At 41.2% G+C, this 21614-nt stretch overlaps 1 protein-coding gene across 24 annotated transcripts in view; it reads right to left on the minus strand.

Moving 5' to 3' along the window:
- DTNA (dystrobrevin alpha) overlaps positions 1 to 21614 on the minus strand; it is a 227400-nt gene that overhangs the window by 79538 nt on the left and 126248 nt on the right. For 8 of the 24 annotated variants that reach the window (XM_054189413.1, XM_054189402.1, XM_054189404.1 and 5 more), the window contains 2 exons: positions 20435 to 20502; positions 15332 to 15412 (listed from right to left, as the gene is read on the minus strand). In XM_054189413.1, coding sequence (XP_054045388.1) covers positions 15332 to 15412; positions 20435 to 20501 — 148 coding nt within the window. In that variant the 5' untranslated portion in view covers position 20502. Of the gene's footprint in view, positions 1 to 15331; positions 15413 to 20434; positions 20520 to 20589; positions 21252 to 21614 lie in introns of those variants that run through there. The other 16 variants (XM_054189408.1, XM_054189400.1, XM_054189392.1 and 13 more) reach the window with 9 other exon arrangements.

Raw genomic sequence — 21614 nt, forward strand, 5'->3', positions numbered from 1 at the left:
TATTGGAGCCATTTGTCATTGCCATTGCTGTGAAGCCAGAGGAAGTCACTCACTCTTCACTGTGAATCTGTTTGTCTCCCGCTCTCCCACTGCCAGGAGGGTAATGGAGGACTGTGTTTTGTTTTTTTGTAGTGGAGGTGTGTTTTCCCTCTAAACTACACCTGTTTGGGGCCAAACTGCCCCTTAAATCAGTCAGCTGTAGCATGATCACCGAAAGCTCTATCTGCACATCTCACCACTACACAGACTGATGTGCCAGCTATGACGGCTTGCAATCTTTTACCCTCTCTGGTGCCAAATCACATGAAAAAGAAAATGTACCAGGGTGTTGCTTCTGCTCAGGGCTAGAATGAGGTACCCAGCTCTTTGGCTTGGTACATCTGGTGACAGCTGTCACACACAGGCTACTCATTGCCCAAATATCTGAACCTCCACTCAGACTGTACCTGGAAATGTCCTGTATGTTTCTATTCCTGCTTCCATGTCTCAGGCTCCTCGTCTACCTCCCTTGCCAACCTCTGCTGCCAGACACAGTTCATACAGGCCAGTGATTTCTAGCATAGCTGGCACCTGCTAGGCAGCTGATCCTGACTCTTCTCAGGGAAAGGATAGTGAAAGGACAGAAGGAAACAGACACAAATCAAAATACAGGAAAGCATTTAAACATAAGAAAAAATTTTTCCCTGTGAGGGTTGTCAAACGTTGTGACAGGTTGCCCACAGAGGCTGAGGAGTCTCCACCCTTGAAGATATTCAAACCTGAACCAGACACAGACCTGAGCAACTTGTTCTACCTGACCTTGCTCTCTCCAGAGGTCCCTGCCAGCCTCAGTGATTCCATGATGTCCTTGTCTAGTCATTGACTTATACTGCAAAAACATAATAACCCTGATTGGAGAGGAATCAGTGATGCCCCCCTGATTTTTCTCCAAAGCCATTGCTCAAGTAAGCCATCCCTTTTCTGACTCACACAATAAACAAAAAAACCCACACAGCCTGCCCCGTGGCCCCTTGAACACTTGTGAAAGAGTCCTCCATATCCTCAAGAGGTTCTGTGTGAGGTGTACAGAGGGCCTTCGTGATGCTCTGCCTACTCAAGCATTCCCTCAAGCTTTCCTTTGAATGCTGAGGGATCTCAGGGTGAGGTCATGGTTTCATCATTTAGTCCCGTCAGACGCATGCAGTCCTCCTGCTCGTTATCTCTTTGCCCGTGCTGTGAGAGTGTGCAGGTGTGTGGTACGCACTGGCCCAGCGAGAAGCTGGAATAAGGCCATCCACTTCTACCTGCCCACCCCAATGATGGACACCCAGAGAGAGCAGGAGTGCCTTGATAAGGAATGAACCATTCAGATCAGCCAACGGAAACATCCCTCTTCCCACCTACTGTGCACGTGGACTAAGTCAGCTGCGTTTGGACTCACTGAATGCAGGCAGATACACCACAGGGAACACGCTGGACTTTGAGCAAAATGCTGCATGGAATCAGTCTGCACAAGCGATGTCCTGCCCATCAGGAGCTGGGCTCTCTGTGCACGTGCTGGGCCGCTGCACGCTGCTGGCACGGGAGACATTTCCGAGTGGTTGCCAAACCTGGCTGCTGGGGGTCTGGAAATCTGCAGGACGTGATGTGTACAACCAAGGCACTGAAAGTTTTGGGGAAAAGTTTTAAAGGTTCTCCTGTCCACATACCCGGGCTTGCATCCTTGTGTCCTCACCTACTGTTCTGCCCTGGAGGGAAAATGAGTTATTCTAAAGCCTTCTGAGATTCTGATCACTACAGCACATTGAACAAACGTGGCCTGTTGGAAGTGTCTGTCAACTTGGCCAAGTGCTATTAATGAGGAATAACTATTAGGATAACAATACACTGAAATATGTTCTTTTTCTACTTTTAATATGGCACCTGACAAATACACGAAGCTGTAAGAGTATGTAAAGATCTCCAGTAAAATTATTCTCTTTTACATTAATTTAATTTACAATAAAAGTTCCTTCCCCCCACCCCCGTCATTTCCCGCGTATTTTGCCTCACCTATATTTAAGTGGAGCCTGAGGGGCTCTCTGTGGGTGGCAGAAGAGGCCATCAGTCTCCCCAAGGAGCAGCACTAATGACAGTCGATTCTGCAAAAGGGAACAGTGGGCGACGTACCCTGCAGTGCTGGGCTGAGAAACTGTTGTCATCTACTTGTCACCCAGATGCTGGGAAAGTATTTCCTTTTTTTAAACACACTTTGAAATCATTTATTCGGAATGCTGAATGAAGTATGACATATATAAAATAAAATAATGAAAAAAATCTAACTCTAAGCTGCTTAATGTTTTGATGACAACCACAGAAGACCACTGAATTAAAACTCTGCAGTGTTGCTAATAAGTCACATAGCTTAAATCCATCGATTATACATAATCTTCCCATTTTAAGACTTAAGCATATTTATGAATTAAAGACCAATGTCTAAATAACAGACCTGTTGCTACCTGTATTCCATAGCCAGCGACTTTATAAATGCCCCCCTAACAATGGTATTCCTAGATTATGCATCTCTGTTATTCTTGCTATCCCACCATAATACTATTTTACTGAGAATGACTTTATCTGAGGCATTGTGCAATCAGGCCTCAATCTGACTAAATATAAATAGTTCCTTCAAATGGGTTTTGCAAGTGTCAGCTTTAAATTAGCCAAAGAATTCATGGAGGCATGGGGTAACAAAACTTGGTCAGTAAATACGCATGACACACAACAGCTTTCTCATTTCTCTTAAAATAAGGTCAATTTGCCTTATATCCGAGTTCATATTTCAATTAGTAAAATTACAGCATTTCAAGTTTTTTAATGAAATATAACTCTTTCGTACTATATTACATCAAAACATATATTAGGAAAATGCTTCTGCACACCCAAAAGGTGGCAAAGAACATCTCCAAGGCTGGGTGATTCTGTATCTGGAGTTGATTTTCAAAGTTTTCTCCATTATAGATCTGGTGACAGAAGCTGAATTATGGAGACTTCCAAAAAACGTTTGGAGAGAAAAGAAAAAGCCATGTCCCAGCCCTCCTATTTAGGAGATTACACTAGAAGTTCAGAAATGACTGAACATACGAGAAAACCCCTGTAATTTTAGAGCCTGGCACAACTCAGATTTTGTGTAACAACCCAAGACAAACCAGCTTTTAGAAACCAGGCGGGACACGGCGCACAAGCCTTCTGGTAGCCACAGTCCTGACCACAGGATGGCACTACTGGGTATATTTTAGTAAACGCAGCACACATTTGCTATAACATTTTAACTCTCCACCGCCACAATGTCAAGTGAGCTAACACAAATCAAAGGCTGTGCGTCCCCACGGCTGGCTCCAGCAAATGGCCTTGTCTACGTATGTGGTTGAATAAAGACTATATGTGCTTGGAGATCTGGAGGTGTGGACGTCCTATACAAGCAATCACATGTGATAGGGCAGAATGTCTTTATGTTGAATGTCCTTATTACAGTGATAAAATCTCCTCCAGAAGGACGTTTCTTCAAATGCCAAGTCTGACTAATCTTACATCTTTCTCTCTCAAATACTTCAGTTTTTTTCCTTTGATACGACTGCTGCCAGCTCCCTCTATCCCTCCTAAAAACCTCCCCATGCCACAAGAGTAAGACAGCTTGTTTTGGCACTGTTGCCAGCAAAAAGCAAGTGTAAAGAATACAAATATTAACAAATTGGGTTATTTGTATTTTTCATTAATTTTGAAGCAGTATGTGTTACCAGCTCTAAGGATATAGGGTATTATCCCCAATCTCATATTAACTGCTGTTTTCTTTAAAAGATAGCTCACGATGACAAGAAAATATGTGATGTAACAGTTCTTCTAACAATTTCTTCCCTCATGGATATAGAAAACAAGTTGATATTACATTCTCAACCTTCAAGGTTCAGTCATATCACGTAGGTCAATGAAAAAGAATGAGCCCATATTATACATCTAGAACTGCTTGAAGACGAAACCCCTTCTTGGCCTACTACCTGTTTTTCAGAGTTTGACCCATGGCTATTTTGTCTTCTGTGATTTTTCTTTTTTTAATCATTTAGGGTTGGCAACACCATAAGCAGCAACACGAGGTACAGAATACTAATGAAACATGAATTGTGTATTTCCTGTAATATTTTACATATATGCATATTCTTAAGCTGACACTTACTATATTAATTTAAATAATTTCTTATGTAATGTGGACTGAATTTGGCCCATAATGTTTTCAATTATTAAAAATAATGCGAGAAATACTAAAGCTGAACTTAATGCTTGGGTAAACTGCCTGATACCAGAATTGCATTTTTCACCCCCAGAAGAGAAGAGACACACTAAAGAGTGATGGCATGTGCTTCTCTCTTCTGAAGAGTTTGGGTCCAGAGCTCTAATCCAGAGGATTGCTGGGACAAAATCCCAATAATCAAACTCAGCTGTTAAGAGCGAGCGCACTGCAATGGAACAGGACGTTCATGTGACACGCAGGACTTCGGTGAAATAGCAACTTATGCCTGAAGTCATAAGGACAGTTCAGACTCTAATCTTATTTAACCTTTTGCTGAGATTGGTAATGGAGGTGCTAATTACTGCCACAGGTTCAAGCTTTCATAGGTATTTAAAGACTTACAACACTGAAAACAACAGGATTTATTTGCCCCAAAATCTTTTGGGATCTGAGCTATAATCAGCTTTGAGATAGGGAGAGATGGATCCTGGTATCTGGAAGATCCGTTTTGGTTTTTTTAACAATTAATTTGAGTAGACAATATCTCATTCAGACAAACTGTAGAGAATATGTGACTAAACTCTGGCTTTGTGTTCACACAGTCTTTCCGCGTTTGCCCTCTGCCATTACTCATATTCAAAGCAATGTCTCCTGCAAGAGCCGCACCGTGCTCCAGTTCCCTGGCTGATCTGTTCAGTAACCAGAACACCAGTAACCAGGAGGCAACTGCAGCGGCTCCCGTTGCAGCAATTTGCAGTGTCAGGCACAAAAACTCCACATCTCTTAAGGAAACAGGTAGGAGGAATAGGCCAAGAAAGGGGAAAAGCTCCAGTTGACACAAACATAGCTCGACAGTCAGCAACAATGAGAAAGGAAACAACACTGCAGAATGTGAAATGACAGATAAATGGGATTTAGGTGCAGTCCCACACATCTATCCTCCCTCCTCTCTGTGACAGAAGCTCTTTAATGATGTTGTCAGGGCCCCTAGATGGAGTAAGAGTCTCAATGTACATGGCCACTTATCTGTCATCCTTTATTTTACGCAAGCAATCCTTACAGATATCCTGCAAATCCAAGACAAAATAAGAGCTTCAAGGCAAAATACAGATGAATGAAGTGCGGAAAATTAAACTTGGGGAAGATCAGCACCTTTACAAGAGATGCTGTATGATACCAGTGTCGGATTCATTTATCAGAAATTGAGTTCAACCTCTGCAAACAATATACACCGAGAGACAAATTCATTCCTTCCTTCGTGCAATAGTAATGTCAGTGAGTTCAACAGAGTTACTTCCAATTTACTTTCTGTCAGGGAAGGAGACATCCATCTATCCATCCACATGGACCAAAGAAAAGGCTGAGCATAGACAGAACTTCTCCTGGAATTAGCCCACACTTTGCACAGTGAAGGGCCAAAGACTGATCGCAAATACCCTGCTAGAAATTCATTGCGGCCAACAACAATATCACAGACATAATTCAGTCTGAATTCAGCGTAGAAATGCCTTAATTCAGCACAAGAAAAACTGCCTCTCTAAAGCCATTGTATATCACAAACATTAACACCAGGAAGTTGAATATTCATTGTGTAGAGTCCCAGAACTGTATTAATAACAACACACGCTGAGGACATTATATTGTGAAGTCTCTTCACACTTATAAAAGCAGGAAATTTTTTCTGTGGCCAACATCTTCTGTTCTCACAGTTTGTCCTAGCATACCAGATACATGCTGTACGAAATCTTCCACCAAGACTTACAGAAAATAATCCTAGGTGCAGCTGGGGGATAAAAATGTGAGATAACAGTTAAGCTAAAGCTTCTCTTTGAATATTCTGGGTGTTAGGAAGTTGATCCATACTGTTAGAGGTACACAGACTGACTTACCATGTAACCCTGCAAACAAATGAACATGGAAAAAAACACTCTTTGGGAATTACAAAAGAAGAGAATTATACTAAAAATTATGTCAGGCCCCACACTCCAGTGTCCTTCTGTGGACTATTTGCTGTCTTCAACCTGAATAAGCCCGTAATTGCTGAAAACATGGACAGCCAGCATCCTTGCTGGCTCCACAGCAGTTTTAGTTGTAAAAGTTACTGGAAATGGATACTGAAAGGGAACAAGGAAAGGCTGGGGACAGTTTGGACCATCCATGGGAGGCTGCAGCAGAGACCATTGTTTCAGCAGGAAGATGGTGCAGACTGTGCGGTTTAGGTGGAGGAAAGCTGCACAGGCCTACTCGTTCTCCAGAGCTGAGTGACAGCATTGAAACCAGGAAAAGGCAAAAGATCCTCAGCAAAAACCCCAACTCAGCAGATGCGTTGGAGAAGGACACTTTGAATGCAATGCTACAGCACATGAGTAGGGCAAAATGCTGCAGCTTATCTTCTTAGGAAAACAATTTTCTGCAAGGACATCAACAGTCCTTTACTCTCTACAGAAAGCACATATGGACTGAGCTCATGTATGACTCCTCCAGACTTACTGCTTTGAGTCCAGAACGGAGGCAGGGCTGGTTCAAGATGATGGTCTGAAGGAACAAAGGACCACGATCACCAAACTCACTGATACCTGCTCCAAGGAAAAATTCTTGCTTTTTTCCTCCATTTTTCACATAAATATGTTGTCATACGGCAAAAAAACTAAGAGAATGACCCACATGTAAGTCACACTCCTTAACGCATTCTGGCACACTATGAAGGTGCTTGTGAGACACCACGACAGGCTCAGCAAAATATCCAAACCGGACAGACCAGAAAAGCCCAGGGGAGGGGAACAAAGGCTCAAGTGTAAGAGAGGGTTTGCCTGAAGAAAGGTGCTTGGAGCCGAGAGGGTAACAGGAAAGGAGAGAGCAGCCAAGAGAATGAGGGTTGCAGAGAAGTCAGAGATAAAAGCAAATGCAACAACTAATGACAGGAAGCTGAAGAAAGGACAGGGGAACGATGAAGGAGACTTAAATACACAGTTACAGTTTGAGGGGAAAAAAAAAGAGGGTGAAAGAAGAAAAAAACTCACATGTGAAGAAGAAGGGTCCCTCAGAAGACATGCTGATCCTGTCATCACCAAGGTATCAGTTTGTTTGCATGAGACTGTATGTCTGCATATATTTTGCAATTTTTAGACTGCCTAGAAGAGAACTAAGCTAGTAATAATTTATTTTATTTTATTTGAAGTGTTCATTATGAGGACCGATGTGAAATAAGATGCACAAACTTCCTGGTTTTGTGTCACTAATCCAAAGCCTGCCAGGCAAAGGTGACTGACGCCTGTTACCAGCAGCAGATGTTCAGAGACATCGGTGGGGAACTGAACAGACTGTCCAACCTTAAACCTCCATCAGGAAAGCCATCAGAAATAGCACAGTGAATGGCAGCTTTAGCAGAGTTCAGGAAGTCAGTAAGAAGAGATTTTCAGCTACGATCCAATTACAAAAGCTGTCTGCATCAAGGCAGGGCTGAGCCACCTGCATAGCAGAGGGCAGCATGTAGGTATACTTGGGACGTGGCCTAGCCTGTGTGCCTGTCAACTTCTGACTCAAAGGAAGTCAATTCGGTCTTTTTTCTCTGTAAAGGGCAAAATAATATTAGCTGACAAACTTCCGCAACTCAGTTTTTAACAGGAGCCACTTGGAATCGTGTTTGAAAAATCAGTCTCTAAGCAAATAAAAATGTGAGACTTTAAGATATATATCCTTGTCTGGTTCACTCTTTTTGACATTAAAATGAATTCCAAATGTCCACTGATAGTTCTTGTACCAATCTTGTATAAGACAGGCTTGCAGTGGTAGCTTTCAAGCGCAAATACTCAGGGACATCTGAGATACCACAAGCCCTTTAGGTAGTAACAGTCCACTTTGTGCTAATATTGAAGAAAAGGCTGAATAGCAGTCCCTCAATGAACATGCCAGATATACAGGTTATATGTCAGCTCTCTAACAGCTATTATGGTCTGCCAAGTATATTAATAAACTTTAACAGTTAAAAGGAAAAGAAAAGAAAATCTGAACCCATTTTCAGGATATTGTGCTGTGAGTGAACACTTAACAGACTAAAATCCTTATGAAGGATTCGTCTGCAGGGAATATGCTAAATCAAGCCCTTTTGAACTTTTGATTAAATAATTGATGCATAATGCAGAATGTATAATATATGCGTCCTTTCCCCATAGTTGCCTGGAAACCCATATGGAACAGTATTAGCAGTTCCAGGAGCATTTAGTCTCTAAGTCGCTGGTAAAGACAAAGGAACAAAAAAAGTTTTTAAAATCATTAGCTCATCTTTCTTTCCATTATTCAAGTACTGCAGGATACCCAAATTAGTAATTTACACAATGGCATCATGATTCTTGTAATACAGAGTGCTTTTCCTTTTTTTTAAAGCCAGATGTCTCGGAGTCATGTGAGTGACTGTAAATCTCAGCTTTTGTTAAAATAGAAAACAAGAACACAACTAATATTTTCGGCCTTTTTATTTTAATAATAATAACAATAATAATAGTCTAACCAAGATGGTCAACAGAGAAGAATGAAACTAAGAACTAAAATTGTGGTTTTTTTCCCCAAATTATAGGATTTTAAAGCAAATTTCATTAGAAGACCGACCACTGAGGGTTCAAAAGAACAGGAGAATGCCATGATCAGAAATTCAAGAGGCAGATTATTTTCCCCAGGAAATAATGTTTCAAATTGCAGCCAAGCAGACCTTTTGCACTTCTCGAGTAGGCAACATTGCTTGTCATTCAGTTTGATTGCTCTGTGACCCAGCCTGAATCTATCTATCTCGTGCTTCATTGCTTCCAAGATGGAATGAAAAACACGATAAAAACCAACAATGAGAAGAGAGCACTAACCATGGAAACCTACAGTGATTAAGTTACTTAATCTAAACAATTCTGTAATCATGATAACTTAGTGGCTCTGCTTCTGATGGTCAGCCTGAGAAAAAAAGGATGGGGGGCAAGCACAAAATTGCACAGGCTATATAGTCCTTGAGAAGTAAAAGGCAAGATATTGAGAATTAATGAGTCCTGCCATGGCAGGGATCTTCATGGGATTCTTGCACAACAAGGACACCACCACCAAGCATTTCTTCTGCACTCCATTTCATTTTAGAGAAAATAAATACTCGCTGAGTCAAAGAAAGAACGGCTTTATACTATGCTGGCAAGAGATCTCAGTTAATTAAACAGAAGCAGTCATCAGTTCCTAAATCAATTAACATATAAAGATGAAGATTTGGTGGATAAGCGTCAACATGAGAGAATGGAACACTTCTGACTATCCTCTACCTTTGTGTTTAGGGAACTTTTTTGGCTATGTAAGATCAGCACATATTTTGTCAGGCAGAGAGAAAGCTGAACCTGGATCTCTTGTTGAATTCCTCAGCCACTGCATAACGCAAAGGTCACAGCACCATTTCCAGTGCGGAATCAAGACTTTCATATCCTTTCCTTTTACTACAAGTACCATATACTGTGACTTTTCATTTTGTGGTGAACGGCATGTTGAATGAGATGGGATAAAATGGTATTTTAAGTGTCAGCCCAGTAAAAAAAACAAAACTCAGATCCAAACCCTAGTAATTTTATTTAGGTTTGATCAAGTAATTTTTAGAAAGTGCTTGCCATCTTGATGGGGGCCAATAGCTCACACAGGCTGATGTCATCATTTGATACCAAATTGTCAGTTTCTAGGACAAAACCAGTTTCAGCAGCTTGCTGTGGTGTTACAGGAGGTATAACAGTACAGTCGGAAAAAAACTTTAAGAAAAGCATCTAAAAATAGTGTGCTTACAATAACTGTCATTCATTTTCAGTGGGGAATTATTAAATTTCAGGAGGGTGAGAAATTATTCTAACTTAAAACAAACGTAAAAAGGCAGATCAGATCAGAGAGGCACCCAAGAGCATGTATGGAAATTAAGCTGACATGCCCACATGCTTCAGCTGTGACTACTTAAGCCCAGAGGACGCAGGAGGAAGAGCAGGGTGGAGGTGGAGGAGACTGCCCTGGACATGCACGAGGTCTCCACCACAGTCATGGCAGCTGCGCTCCCTATGTGGAAACAGCTGTGCCACAACTTGGATAAGATAAAACAATGCAAAAAATAATAAAAAAATACTAAAACGGAATCACTCACACAGAAGAATACTGAAGGGAGAAATAAAGACACTGAAACCCTAAGGTGCTGGGATTAAACTGCCGGAGAAACAAGCTCCCTTTTTGTCTGCATTAATTAAGCCCCATATTATGATCATTGGCATGGCTTTAGATTCAAGCTTTCAACTGCCAATGATTTATTCCGATCTAGGGAAATCAGCAAAATCTGCTTTTTGCAGCCAGAGTCATAGAATAATCTCACAACACATTCAGTTTCACAACACAAAGTTCATCGAGGACAGCAGCAGTTTTCCAGCTGTACAGTTCTGTATTAGTGAGTGATGTTTAATTGTATAATGGTTTTGATTACGATATGTTGTTATATTCTACTGCTGCTGCCACCACAGCCCAGAGGGAATTTGCATTTGAACACGATATTTCATCTCAGCTTGTTTTTCGGTATAAACAATTGGGTTTTAATAAATTCACTGAAACGCAAACATTAAAATAAACCAACCGCACAATGATCACTGGGGATAACTACGAATTGTGCTTTGTGGTAGTTCCTGAATACTGGTGAACGTTGAGAGATGCGTGCAACAGCTGCCATTGGTCCTTCATGCTTTGTTTTAGGAAAGCCTATTGCACTTCTGTGTCTGAATGCTATAGATAAACAACTGTAAATCAACCTTGTCAAGATGGCATTTTCCTGGCGGTAAGGGGAGCCGAGCAGGAGTCTGTATGGTGAGAATGTATGCCAGATGCTCCAAAACCTGCTCTGATGCACTGGAGGTAGGAGTGAAGGACAATACCCTAATGTCTGACTTGGTCAGCGCAAAACTAGTTCAGGGGGTTTTCAAGTTCTGCGACTGTTGCAGACCTTGTGGTGCTCGCCTCCATCTCCCTCCTTTTCTGCAGTGTGCACTATTTAGGGCCACCTTTAAAACACATTTAGAAAATTTAGATGATGAAGAAGTCAGCTATTCGCATTTTGTCCATTTTGTACAGTACAGACTGGAATAAACACATAGCATGTTTAATCATATTTCTGCACCTGCTTCCTGTCTGCTTTTATTATCCCAAATAATGAAATTTAACCTCAAATGATTAGGGTGCTGCTATTTCTGAGACTACATCCAACACCACGACCCAGCAGAGCAGCCACAGTCAGCTCGCACACTCTGAGGTCTGAAGATGGTGTAACCACCAGCAGTGTTTTCTCCAGGGTCCGTCTTTCCAAGACTCGTGGCATTCATTTGGAATTACTCATGCCCAAATCTCAAGATCTTCTCAAGACTTCTTTAGTATTTCTTTGATCTTTTTATTTTTTTACAGAAAAGCTATGTACATCTTGTGTTAGTATTTATGAATAAGAATACCCCTATTGCAACAGGCCTACTGCTACAGGAGCTCTGCAAAGTAACGAGCAAATACCCTGCAATCATCTCCTCCTATACCCACCACACCCTCAAAGGTACTTATATTACCTACAGAGTTTCTCTTTTCATTACTTCCCATTTTAGAAATTGTCAGCAGAAATACAGAAGCGTAAAATGAGTTTATATTCATGCTGCACTAATAAAGCTTCCCAGCTTTTAGGATTCCTGCATGTAGAATTTTGTATGTCTCTTGCTTTTGGGATTTTTGTCACATATTGCATCCCATGTTTGGGCACTTGGCAGATTCAGAGGTGTGCCAACAATGATTTTAAATGTTTTTGTTGTTATTGTTATTTATTTGTAGCATTAACATAGGCAAAGGGAAATCCTTAAATTTGAAGGAATTTTTCTTCGAAAGATAACATTACAGCTTTTTCAAATTTATCTACTTATCATTTTCTGACCTCTTAAGAAGAATTTCTTGTTTCTCTGAAGAACGAGGCTGGACTGAATTCAGTTCTATCCTGTTTGACAAATAATTGCTATTTTTCTCATTTTTCTGACTTTATTTAAACTGCCTTTTGGTTTAAATGCTCAGAGAGATTTTTATAGAAGAAATACTTTTCACATGCATAGTAGTTTTCCTGAAGTTTTATGGAGTTATCAGAAACACATATATTTGCAATTTTGAAGACTGTTTGCTAAATATCTTTAAAGTAGTCCTCCTCCTGTGAAAATGAAATAATTCCATGGAGCAATTAATTTGACAGACAGTGTTAGTACTCAACGTGCAACATACATAGCGGTATTCTGGTACGTTGTAGTAAACAGTGACCTCCCCTATAATCTAGACAGTTCAACTAGTTTAAAGAGAAATGCTGCAAGAGAGAATGGCTCTTAGATTATGAAGGCACCTTTGCGCATTGCACATTGTCTACTTCACCAGTAAAACCCATCCAGCTGCTGAAGGTTTCAGTAGAACACCCTTTTGTACTGAGAGAAGAATTCACAAAGGGAAGCCAGGAGAGGAACCCATGTCTGTGTCTGCATTAAAGACAACAGAAACAAACAGTGCATTGCTTGGGATAAACATAGCTGCCTCTTAAATGATATCCCGTGACTGTTTATGCTAATGGGCACCTTCAGGTAAAAAAGACGGTGTTAATAAAACCTCTGCTCTGCTTTCCTCGGAACAGCCACTTCTGGCATTCAAAGCAGCTCTCTGCTTCCATCCTCATACACCTTCAACCTGTAGCCAAGAGCAGCTCCCTGCAATTTATTAAATTAGCTCTTTAAAAGAACCCCTTAAACACACTCTTTCCAAGCAATTTTTTCCTAGTAAGTCTGGGCTGGTGTGCCAGGCCAGGGCAGAGAGCACAGCTGAAAGAAGACAAGGATGGCTTGAGTGACAGGAGGTGCTATGCACTGGGAGTGGAGCAGAACTGCCTTTGAGCCTTTTCTTTTTGTATTCTCCCCTAAATGAAACAGCTCAGATGCAGCAGAAAGGTTTTTTTCCCATGGCCTTTTATTTTTGTCCTGAACCTACTATTGGGTGGTGCATAATGGCAACTTCTGTAGGGAAAAAAAAAGAGTAGCTGACATGAGTCGGAGGTCTGATATTAACTGTTTTGCAGCAGTGCTTGGTTCAGCATCTCTATGTTTAGAAGCTCTGCCTTGGAACACCATTGCTTGAAATCGTATCAGGTGAATGAATGACTTCTTTTCCCACTAATAAGCGAAAGCCATCTGGGAGAGCAGCAGTCTAACAGAAACGATCAGAAGAAAGCTGTACTTGACAGTGAAAAGACACACGCAATTCAGCCCATTCCAGAGCAGCAAGCATTACTCCTTAAGTTGCACAGAACCCAACTCTTACGACAACATATTTCTTTAAGTCTCCCCCACTTCCCCGTTTTTTTTTCCTAAGTCTTGACATAAGACCAGCAAATCACTTCTCCTAGGCTATCAATGGCAACCAGAAGGCAAGCACTGTCCATAAGCGCAAGCTGGCAAACTGAGGGGCATGTGTATTCATTCTCCACAAAGAGAAACAAAAGTTCCACAAACGCAGATCATGGTTGATAAATAAGAGGAACAACGTTAAAACTAACAACCAATGTTTTCAGCCAGCCAGCCACTCCCAACAATGAGGCTACTACTGCACCCTTCTGTTTTTTCATTTGCTTTGTATACATTTATCAAAGCAATTAGTATTACGACTTTGCTATCACTGTCAACTTAATTGGATACTTTTGTCACCTCAGACTATTGTACTCTGTTACCATGAAAATGAAGTGAAAAAGTCATCCTCTTAAACATAAAATTTAAAAAATTAAAATAAACAACTGAATACAACATAATAGTGTCTTTCAACGCATTTCCTCCTGAATGGGAGAAGCCAGCTGCTGGGCAGGTACTAACCCCCTCCTGGGTTTTGTGTCTGGCAGCCTGCTTATAATGTGATACTGATCCTTCCATTCATACTTCAGCTAAACACATATTAAAAACACGAGCAATGTGCTGCAGAAGTGATTGAACGACAAGCTCCATAGCTAATAACCCAATACGTACTTTCCAAAGTCTTTTGCGCCACAACTTGGCCTCTGCAGTATGTTTGGACAGCATAAGCTAAACGTTTCTGTAACGCAGATAGATGTAGCCTGAAAACTGGGAACTCCTTCCTGGGTGGCTAATCTCTAACTGCAGTGAGCATTTCTTAACATACTTACCACTGTGCATAGCACAAGCGTAGCCAGGCTGTCACTCCAGTTTAGATATGAAGACTAAAAAACTTGTTTTCTCTGCATTAGTCCTCTCCCTACTGCTACTGCTGACAAGAGTTCCCCTGGTTAGGATTCTTTTTTTTACCTTGGTGTGGAAAGGTCTGGTAAAATGCATAAACCAAAACCTGCCATTCTAAGTATTTGCATACTATTTTGGATGGAGAAGAAAGGATACACTCCATTACAGATTTTGTATTTATCTCCCCTTTAAGGTTCACAGCGCATGAGTGTGCTAATAGAAACTGCAGCTGTAAAGGAAGAAACACTGAATCCCAGAAGAAACCTTAAAAAAGTCACTAATCAAGTGGGAAACTTCTCAAAAATGAAGCCTAGACAGAGGAGGACAGACATGCAGAGATTACAAGCAGGTTCACCCTCTTAGAGGAGATGTCTCTAGCTGGCCTTCTGGAACAAAGGGGGCTGACTGACATTGCACGCACTTTGCTGCACCCCAAAGAGATGAGGACTGGAACCATCATTTCTTCTCCATGGAAGTGCTATAAAAGCATTTAAGTTGCAGGATCTTGCTGTAACCCCCAAATGTTATTTTACAAGAAAACTGGAGAATGTAGTTAACGTACTTATTAAATAAAGCTGTGGCCTGCATCACGACCCACCTTCCTACGACTGAATCACTGGCCTATTTGAGACAAGTGCCTTATATAGACAGGTTACTATTTAAAATCTGCCCAGGCACTCTGATTAACGTCCTTTGCAATGCCGAATCAAACAGTCCCCACTTGTGACTGATCTGAAGGACAGACTGGGGAGTGCAGGGGAAAGCCAATAACCATGGGATACGAAAGAAGTGCTGACATACTTACAGTTGCATTTCTTCTGAACAAATCTAAGCTTGCATGCTGTTCGGTAGGTGGACAAACGAATGCGATCCAGATCTTGAGCCCCTAGTGGAAGAGAATAACAGCGACATTTGTATGGAATACGACCTGTGTGTATCTTTGCTAGCAGGGAAGCCAGAGAACAAAGAAGACACGTGAGCCGACTCTCTTTTAATAATTTTCAAGGCTATCTCCTTTGCAGGCAGAGTAGAGAGGGATGAGGAGAAAGAAGGGGAATGGCAGGAGCTACAGTGTTAAAAGACTTTTATGCAAGAAGGCAAGGAATAGTCAGCCCACTGTGTCTGTCACTTTGAGGAACAATCTGGTCAAGCTGCAGGCTAAAAGACGCACTGGCCAGGCTCCAACAGCAGGGAAAACCTCCATCTAATTTTAATATTTAACAACAAAGATTGTAACAAATATCTTTGGCTGACGTGCCAGATTAGAACAAGGTATCGCCAGCAAATCAATTAGAAACAATACCATGCCATAATGAAAAGACTGACAGCAGTGTGCAGAAGCGGGTAAAAGTAACACAAAGGCTGCGAGGGCTTTCTCCATTTTGTGGAGGTGTGTACTCTGCAACAGAGACCTCTAAGGGTCACCTCTCTGCTTCACACATAGCTTGGCCCAGGCTGCTCCAAGTTAAAGATCTGGCAGCATTTCCAAAGCAGCTGCCCAGGAGATGGGTATAAATTCACCAGTAGATATTTCACATACAAGTGCAGCACAGAGGGACCAGGATGGGGGCAGAACCTGGCACAGCATCTTTAGGCCTCCTGCTGTTGTGTACCACTCATAACATTTCCCAAAAACCTCAAAAAGGAGATTGTGATTTCCGTCTTTCTCCTTCTTGGCTGGTATGTCTTATGTAAAGGAGTGTTGCCTCATAGCTACAATATGGCCTGTGAAATACAAGACTGCTTATTAATTGTACCACACATTTCACAGAAACACATTCAATCACATTTTTGCGTATTACTTTTTCACAGTGATATGCCCTGTAACAGGAGTAAAACCTGTTCTGTTCGGTTGAGCAAGGTACCAAGCTACAAAAACCAGAGTTTCTTAAGAAACTGTCCGGATGAAACACATCCAAACAAGGTACAATCAGGTAAGAGAAGCGGAGTGGAATATGGCCCTATTCTGTTTTACACATGCTTCCCAAATGCTTTCTTTAAGATTCATCTTGACATTATTAGATTGGCTGCTCAGTTGTACATATGGCCATGTCAGCATCATTCACCCACACTTTCTTAAATAATCTGCCATCCTTTGGACCCAAATTTTTCAAATGTGCTCTGACCTGCGAGACGAAAATGAGGATGATACTCTCTCTCCTCTCCCCAAACTCTGCTCTTTTCCTGACTGGATTCTCCCACACCGTCTTCCCAGGGTTCCCAGCCACTCCCTTTTGCAGTTAGCTGTCTTAACACCATCTGCTCCTGGGAGAAGCTACCCTTAACTACTTAACATCAGGTCTGGAAAGTTTTTTTTTATTTTTTCATCATATGCTTTTTTGTTAAATTATAGAGGTTTCTCCCTTCTCCATTAGTATCTCATTGACAGCTTTTGGAAAAACTTCTTTACTGGTAAAGGGGAGGATAATGCTTGTAACACTAAGTCTTTCCTTTTTTAATAGGACCAATAAGTAAAATGAATTTAACTTTTTCCGTCTTAACTTTAGTGAAAGATACTAATAGAAGCTTCCAATGTTCCTTTATAGAACTTCAGCCTTTTAAGAAGGTGTAAAGATTCTAAGCAAAGTGAGACTCTGGCTCATTGACCTTCCTATGTTGCAGTATTAATCCTAAGTAAACAAATTTGTTGACAATAATGTTGCTTTTTTTCTTTACTATTTACACACACAGTGGATGGCATTGTTTTGGGAGAAGGTGTTTTTCCTGGCAAATCCCTGGAGCAGACAATTTAATTTTATCATGATTCACATTTTGCCGCAGTCAGAGATCTATTTGTCAAATTACTTCTGTAGAAAAGTGACCTCACTTACATGAAGAGTCCTGAAAAACAAGTGGAAAGATGTGCAGGACTGAGCACGGCAAACGAGACTGCGAATTTGTAACTTGCCTACAGGACTGCCAGTGGCCTCTCCTTCCTTTTGCCCACTGGCAGCGTTTCGCCGTTTCCTTTGAATATGGCTCATCTCATTTAACACTGTTTGCAGTTTGCAAAATAATAAAGGGATACTTTGCAAGCTTTGGCCGATGTTTTCTTGCTGGATAACATGTGCCGGCAGCACAACAGTGATGTACACTTTGAACTCTCTCCATCAGCCTGGATATACCTGAGCACATCAGGTGAGACGAAAGGTAGCCTAGTGATTTGATGTCAATGGTGCATTTTGAGATATAAGACACAATTTAAGCTTTAACCACAGGACTCTACAGAAGATAATATTGATTATGACACTAATTTACAAAGGTTTGTAATTTGGAACTAGAAAGATGCCTCTTCTGAAGGAAAGTTAACAAAAAAGTCAAACTAAATTTCTTTAGATACAGGGAAAATCACATAGTGGCCCATATCTAAAGTCAGAGTCAAATCCATCTACTCCTTGTTCAGAACAAGTTTCCTACTAAAAAAACGCAGAAAAACTTGGATTTTTTTTTTCTTTTCTGTTTTGTGTAGCCTGGAACATGACCCATTTTCTAAAAGCACCGTGGGGTTTTAGTCACAGACTTGCAGATATGACTGCAAGAACCTAAAACACTGGCAAAGTCCTCTATATTATGAATGTTCTTGCTCTAACATTGGCAGGTTGTGAAGTTTAACTTTTTACCAGAAGCTTATATTTGTTATAATGTGAAAAAGCTTTGCAGGGCCCACAGTATGTACAGTGTGTGGACTGTTTTTTATTTTTTTTTATTAAGCATGGACTGTTTGGGCTGAGGGCACGTGAATGCACGGACAGAAGGACGAGTTCTGTTTCAGTGAAGCACACCCTTTACATACACAGGAATCCCAGGGACTCTCAAAATGCAAATTTGAGCATTTTATAGCAATCTGGACATTTCTTTGCTTAAAACATGCTTAGTTTTTTACAAAAGTATAGTATTTTCCCCTCTTTTTACCTAGTTGGAACTCAGTTCTCTGTGTGCATGTGTAGTAGGAAGAGAAAGGGAACAAGGCAAATAGAAAAAGGAAGCACACATGAGATAAACCAGACACAAGTAAATACGTCAAAATACTAAAATGTGTGAGAAAAAAAATACTATTTGCGTACAGTATGGGAAAATCATCCCTCCTCTGCCTCAATTGCTGACTGTAAATTTTCCCAATACCCCTTAACTCCTCCACAACCCAACAGCAAAACAGCCTTCAAAACTGCGGGAACAAACCATAAATCCTCACAGAGAAGTCTTAAGCAATTATCTTCCATTTTAGGAGTAGTTTAAACTAAGTGAAGTTAATGGAAGTTGTGCTATTGACTTTGGCTGATATAAGCTCAAGTCCGCTCTATAATTCTAATTAAAAGTATAGCATGTTCTGATAATGGACAAATGCCATCCTTTTTTCTTTTTTTTTCTTTTTTTAGTTATGGCCAAAGAACAACCCCTCCCTCCACTGGTCCAGGATGTTGTACTCAAGCGACAATCCATCTGAGTTACAACAGCAAGCCTTTTGTGATATTGAAATAATTACAGGGCACAACAGAGCTAGTGGACACAGTGGAATGGGCCAAGACTATTTTCAGTAGGCCATCTGAATCCATCTGAACGAGCAATCCTTAACTTCAGAGAGCTCAAGAGCGCAGAAGTGGGGCATTCAGCCCCCCATGGGCTCGCCCCTGGAGAACAGTCCCAAGCACATTTAATTCACCAGCACAGACCTGGCCTTTCAGTGTGCACAGTTGCTCAAGTCACAGTAATTCTCATCTTTGTCTCCCCCAGATGATGGGGGAGATGTTCTGTCATTTTTTACTATGTTGCAGGGAACAAATAATAGGAAGGTTAGGAATTACAGAGAGAATTTAGGTAAATCTAGTACAGGGCAACAGTCTCAAACTTCAGATGTAATAGAATGTCCTTGAGAAACAGTAGAATGTTTGTCAGAGAAGTAAGAGATGAGTGTCAAGAGAACTGCAGGAACACTGTTAGTATAGTATATCCCCAACACACTATTCTGCAGGGAACACAAAGCTTCACTAGAAACTATAAAAAATATGCTGAAGTGGGGCATGTAGTACTTAAGTCCCTGTACTGTGTCTGGCTGGGATGGAGTTAACTTTCTCAACAGCAGCCTGCATGGTGCTGTATTTTAGATCTGTGGCTAAAGAAGTGTTGATAAGACACTGATGTTTTAGCTATTGCTGAACAGTGCTTGTGCAGCATCCAGGCCTTTCTGCTTCCTACTCTGTCCCCTCACAGAGTTGGCTGGGGCTGGGCAAGAGGTTGAGTGGGGACACAGCCAGGACAGATGACCCCATCTGGCTAAAGGATAGCCCGTATCATATAACGTCATGATCAGCAATAAAACTGGGGTAGGGAAAGAAGGGGTTGGGGAGTTTTGTCTTCCAGGGGGAACATTGCTCGGGGAGAGGCTGGGCATCGGTCTGCTTTTGGGAGGTGGTGAGTGACCATCTTTGCATCACTTGGTTTTTTTTGCTGTCATTTTTTCTCTTTTCATCACTTAATCAACTGTCTTTACCTTAAGCTACCAGTTTTCTTGCTTTTGCTCTCCCTATATTCTCTCCCATCCCACTGGGGGGTGGCTGGGGATTAAGCAAGTGTGTGGGTGCTTAGCACCTGGCTGGGGTCAGCCCACTACAGACACCCCCCTAAAAGATGTAGTCTTTTGGACGCCTTTATCCCTCTTCATTGCAGCATCTTTGTCTCAAGAAGCTACTGACTAAAACAATACAATCACAAAATCTGATGTAGAAAATCCCTCTCTCCTGCTATTTGGTCAAATCAGCCCATTCTCCTGCAGTTTTGGTTTCATGACATTAAACCATTTGAGAAATGAAGATATCAGTTACTTGAGGTGGAAAGTTGGCATAGATTTTACTGGCATTGCATTGCAACTGGCTGGGTCTATCACAGCAAAACATTTCTATGAAGTACTTACGCATTTCTGCAAACAGCTGCCTTCTTTCTGCCATGGTATTTCCTCTTTTTCCACAATCTTCAATCATTCTGGAAGACAAAATCATGTGAAAATACTGAGTATTATTCCCAGACTGTGCATACGTACATAAGCATCCATAATTGATCCTGGAGAACCTTTGAGGTTGACTGGTGCTCCATGTATGCCCAATGCCTTTTGTCAGCCTCTCTGTGGCATGGTTTGTGGAGAAGGTGGTCCCCAAATTGTCCTCCATTCCCTAGACTCTGCTTCCAAGCATTTGTTTCCCCCCCTCTCTCTCCCAAAGGCAATGTTCAGTTTTTCCGCTTGATGTAACTAACTGACTTACATAACACAAGCTCTGAAATTCATTTTAGGTTTTCTTAAATAAGGAATCTTCAGTTTAAATTATGTAAGAGAGAAGAAATCATAAAAGATTTGGATATTATTTTATATTTTAGAAAATGCCTTTCTAGCCAATTCCGGGTGGAGGAGACAAAAAAATAACACAACAGCAACTACACCTCTACTCTACAACATAATACCCTCTATCTGCTCAAGCAAACACACTCCAAATATTTATTCAAATGCAAGACAGTATGTCTCTGATTAAATGAGTTCCAGCAAAAGGCTAAGAAGTAAGAGTATCTTTTCCTGCAGTTTTCAGACATAAAAATCTTCAGATTGTTTCGAAGAGTGCTACTGCTGGATAGGGCATAGAGAAAAGAGACAGCTTCCCTCACAACCAGCATTCAAACCACAAAAGACTAGAGCCTCCAGAGTAATGATAAACATCTTTAGCAGCACTCAAAAAATGAAACCAGTGTCAGCATCACCACTTCCTATGGGTAATCACTCTAGCAAGCCACTATCCTTTCCTCCCTGCCATGTTTGGTTGGGGCTTCTCAGCTGCATTGTAATCTACATCCTTATCTCAACTAGACTGTGTAAAATAACATTGGACCACCTGGGGTATAAAGGAGATGCTCTGTAGAAGCCTGCAATCCAAAATATGTATATAGCATATAACACATATGTATATAACAGGAAGGATAAAAATACGGGATGCTGAAGTCTACCATCACCAAAGAACTCAGGATCGAAAACCAGTTTCCTTTTATTTCTCGGAGAACGAAAGGCAATCACATAAGAGGTGTTCTGTTGTGTGTTTTTTTTTTCCCTT

The sequence above is a fragment of the Rissa tridactyla genome, chromosome 2, assembly GCF_028500815.1.
Source record: "Rissa tridactyla isolate bRisTri1 chromosome 2, bRisTri1.patW.cur.20221130, whole genome shotgun sequence".
Lineage (NCBI taxonomy): Eukaryota > Metazoa > Chordata > Aves > Charadriiformes > Laridae > Rissa > Rissa tridactyla.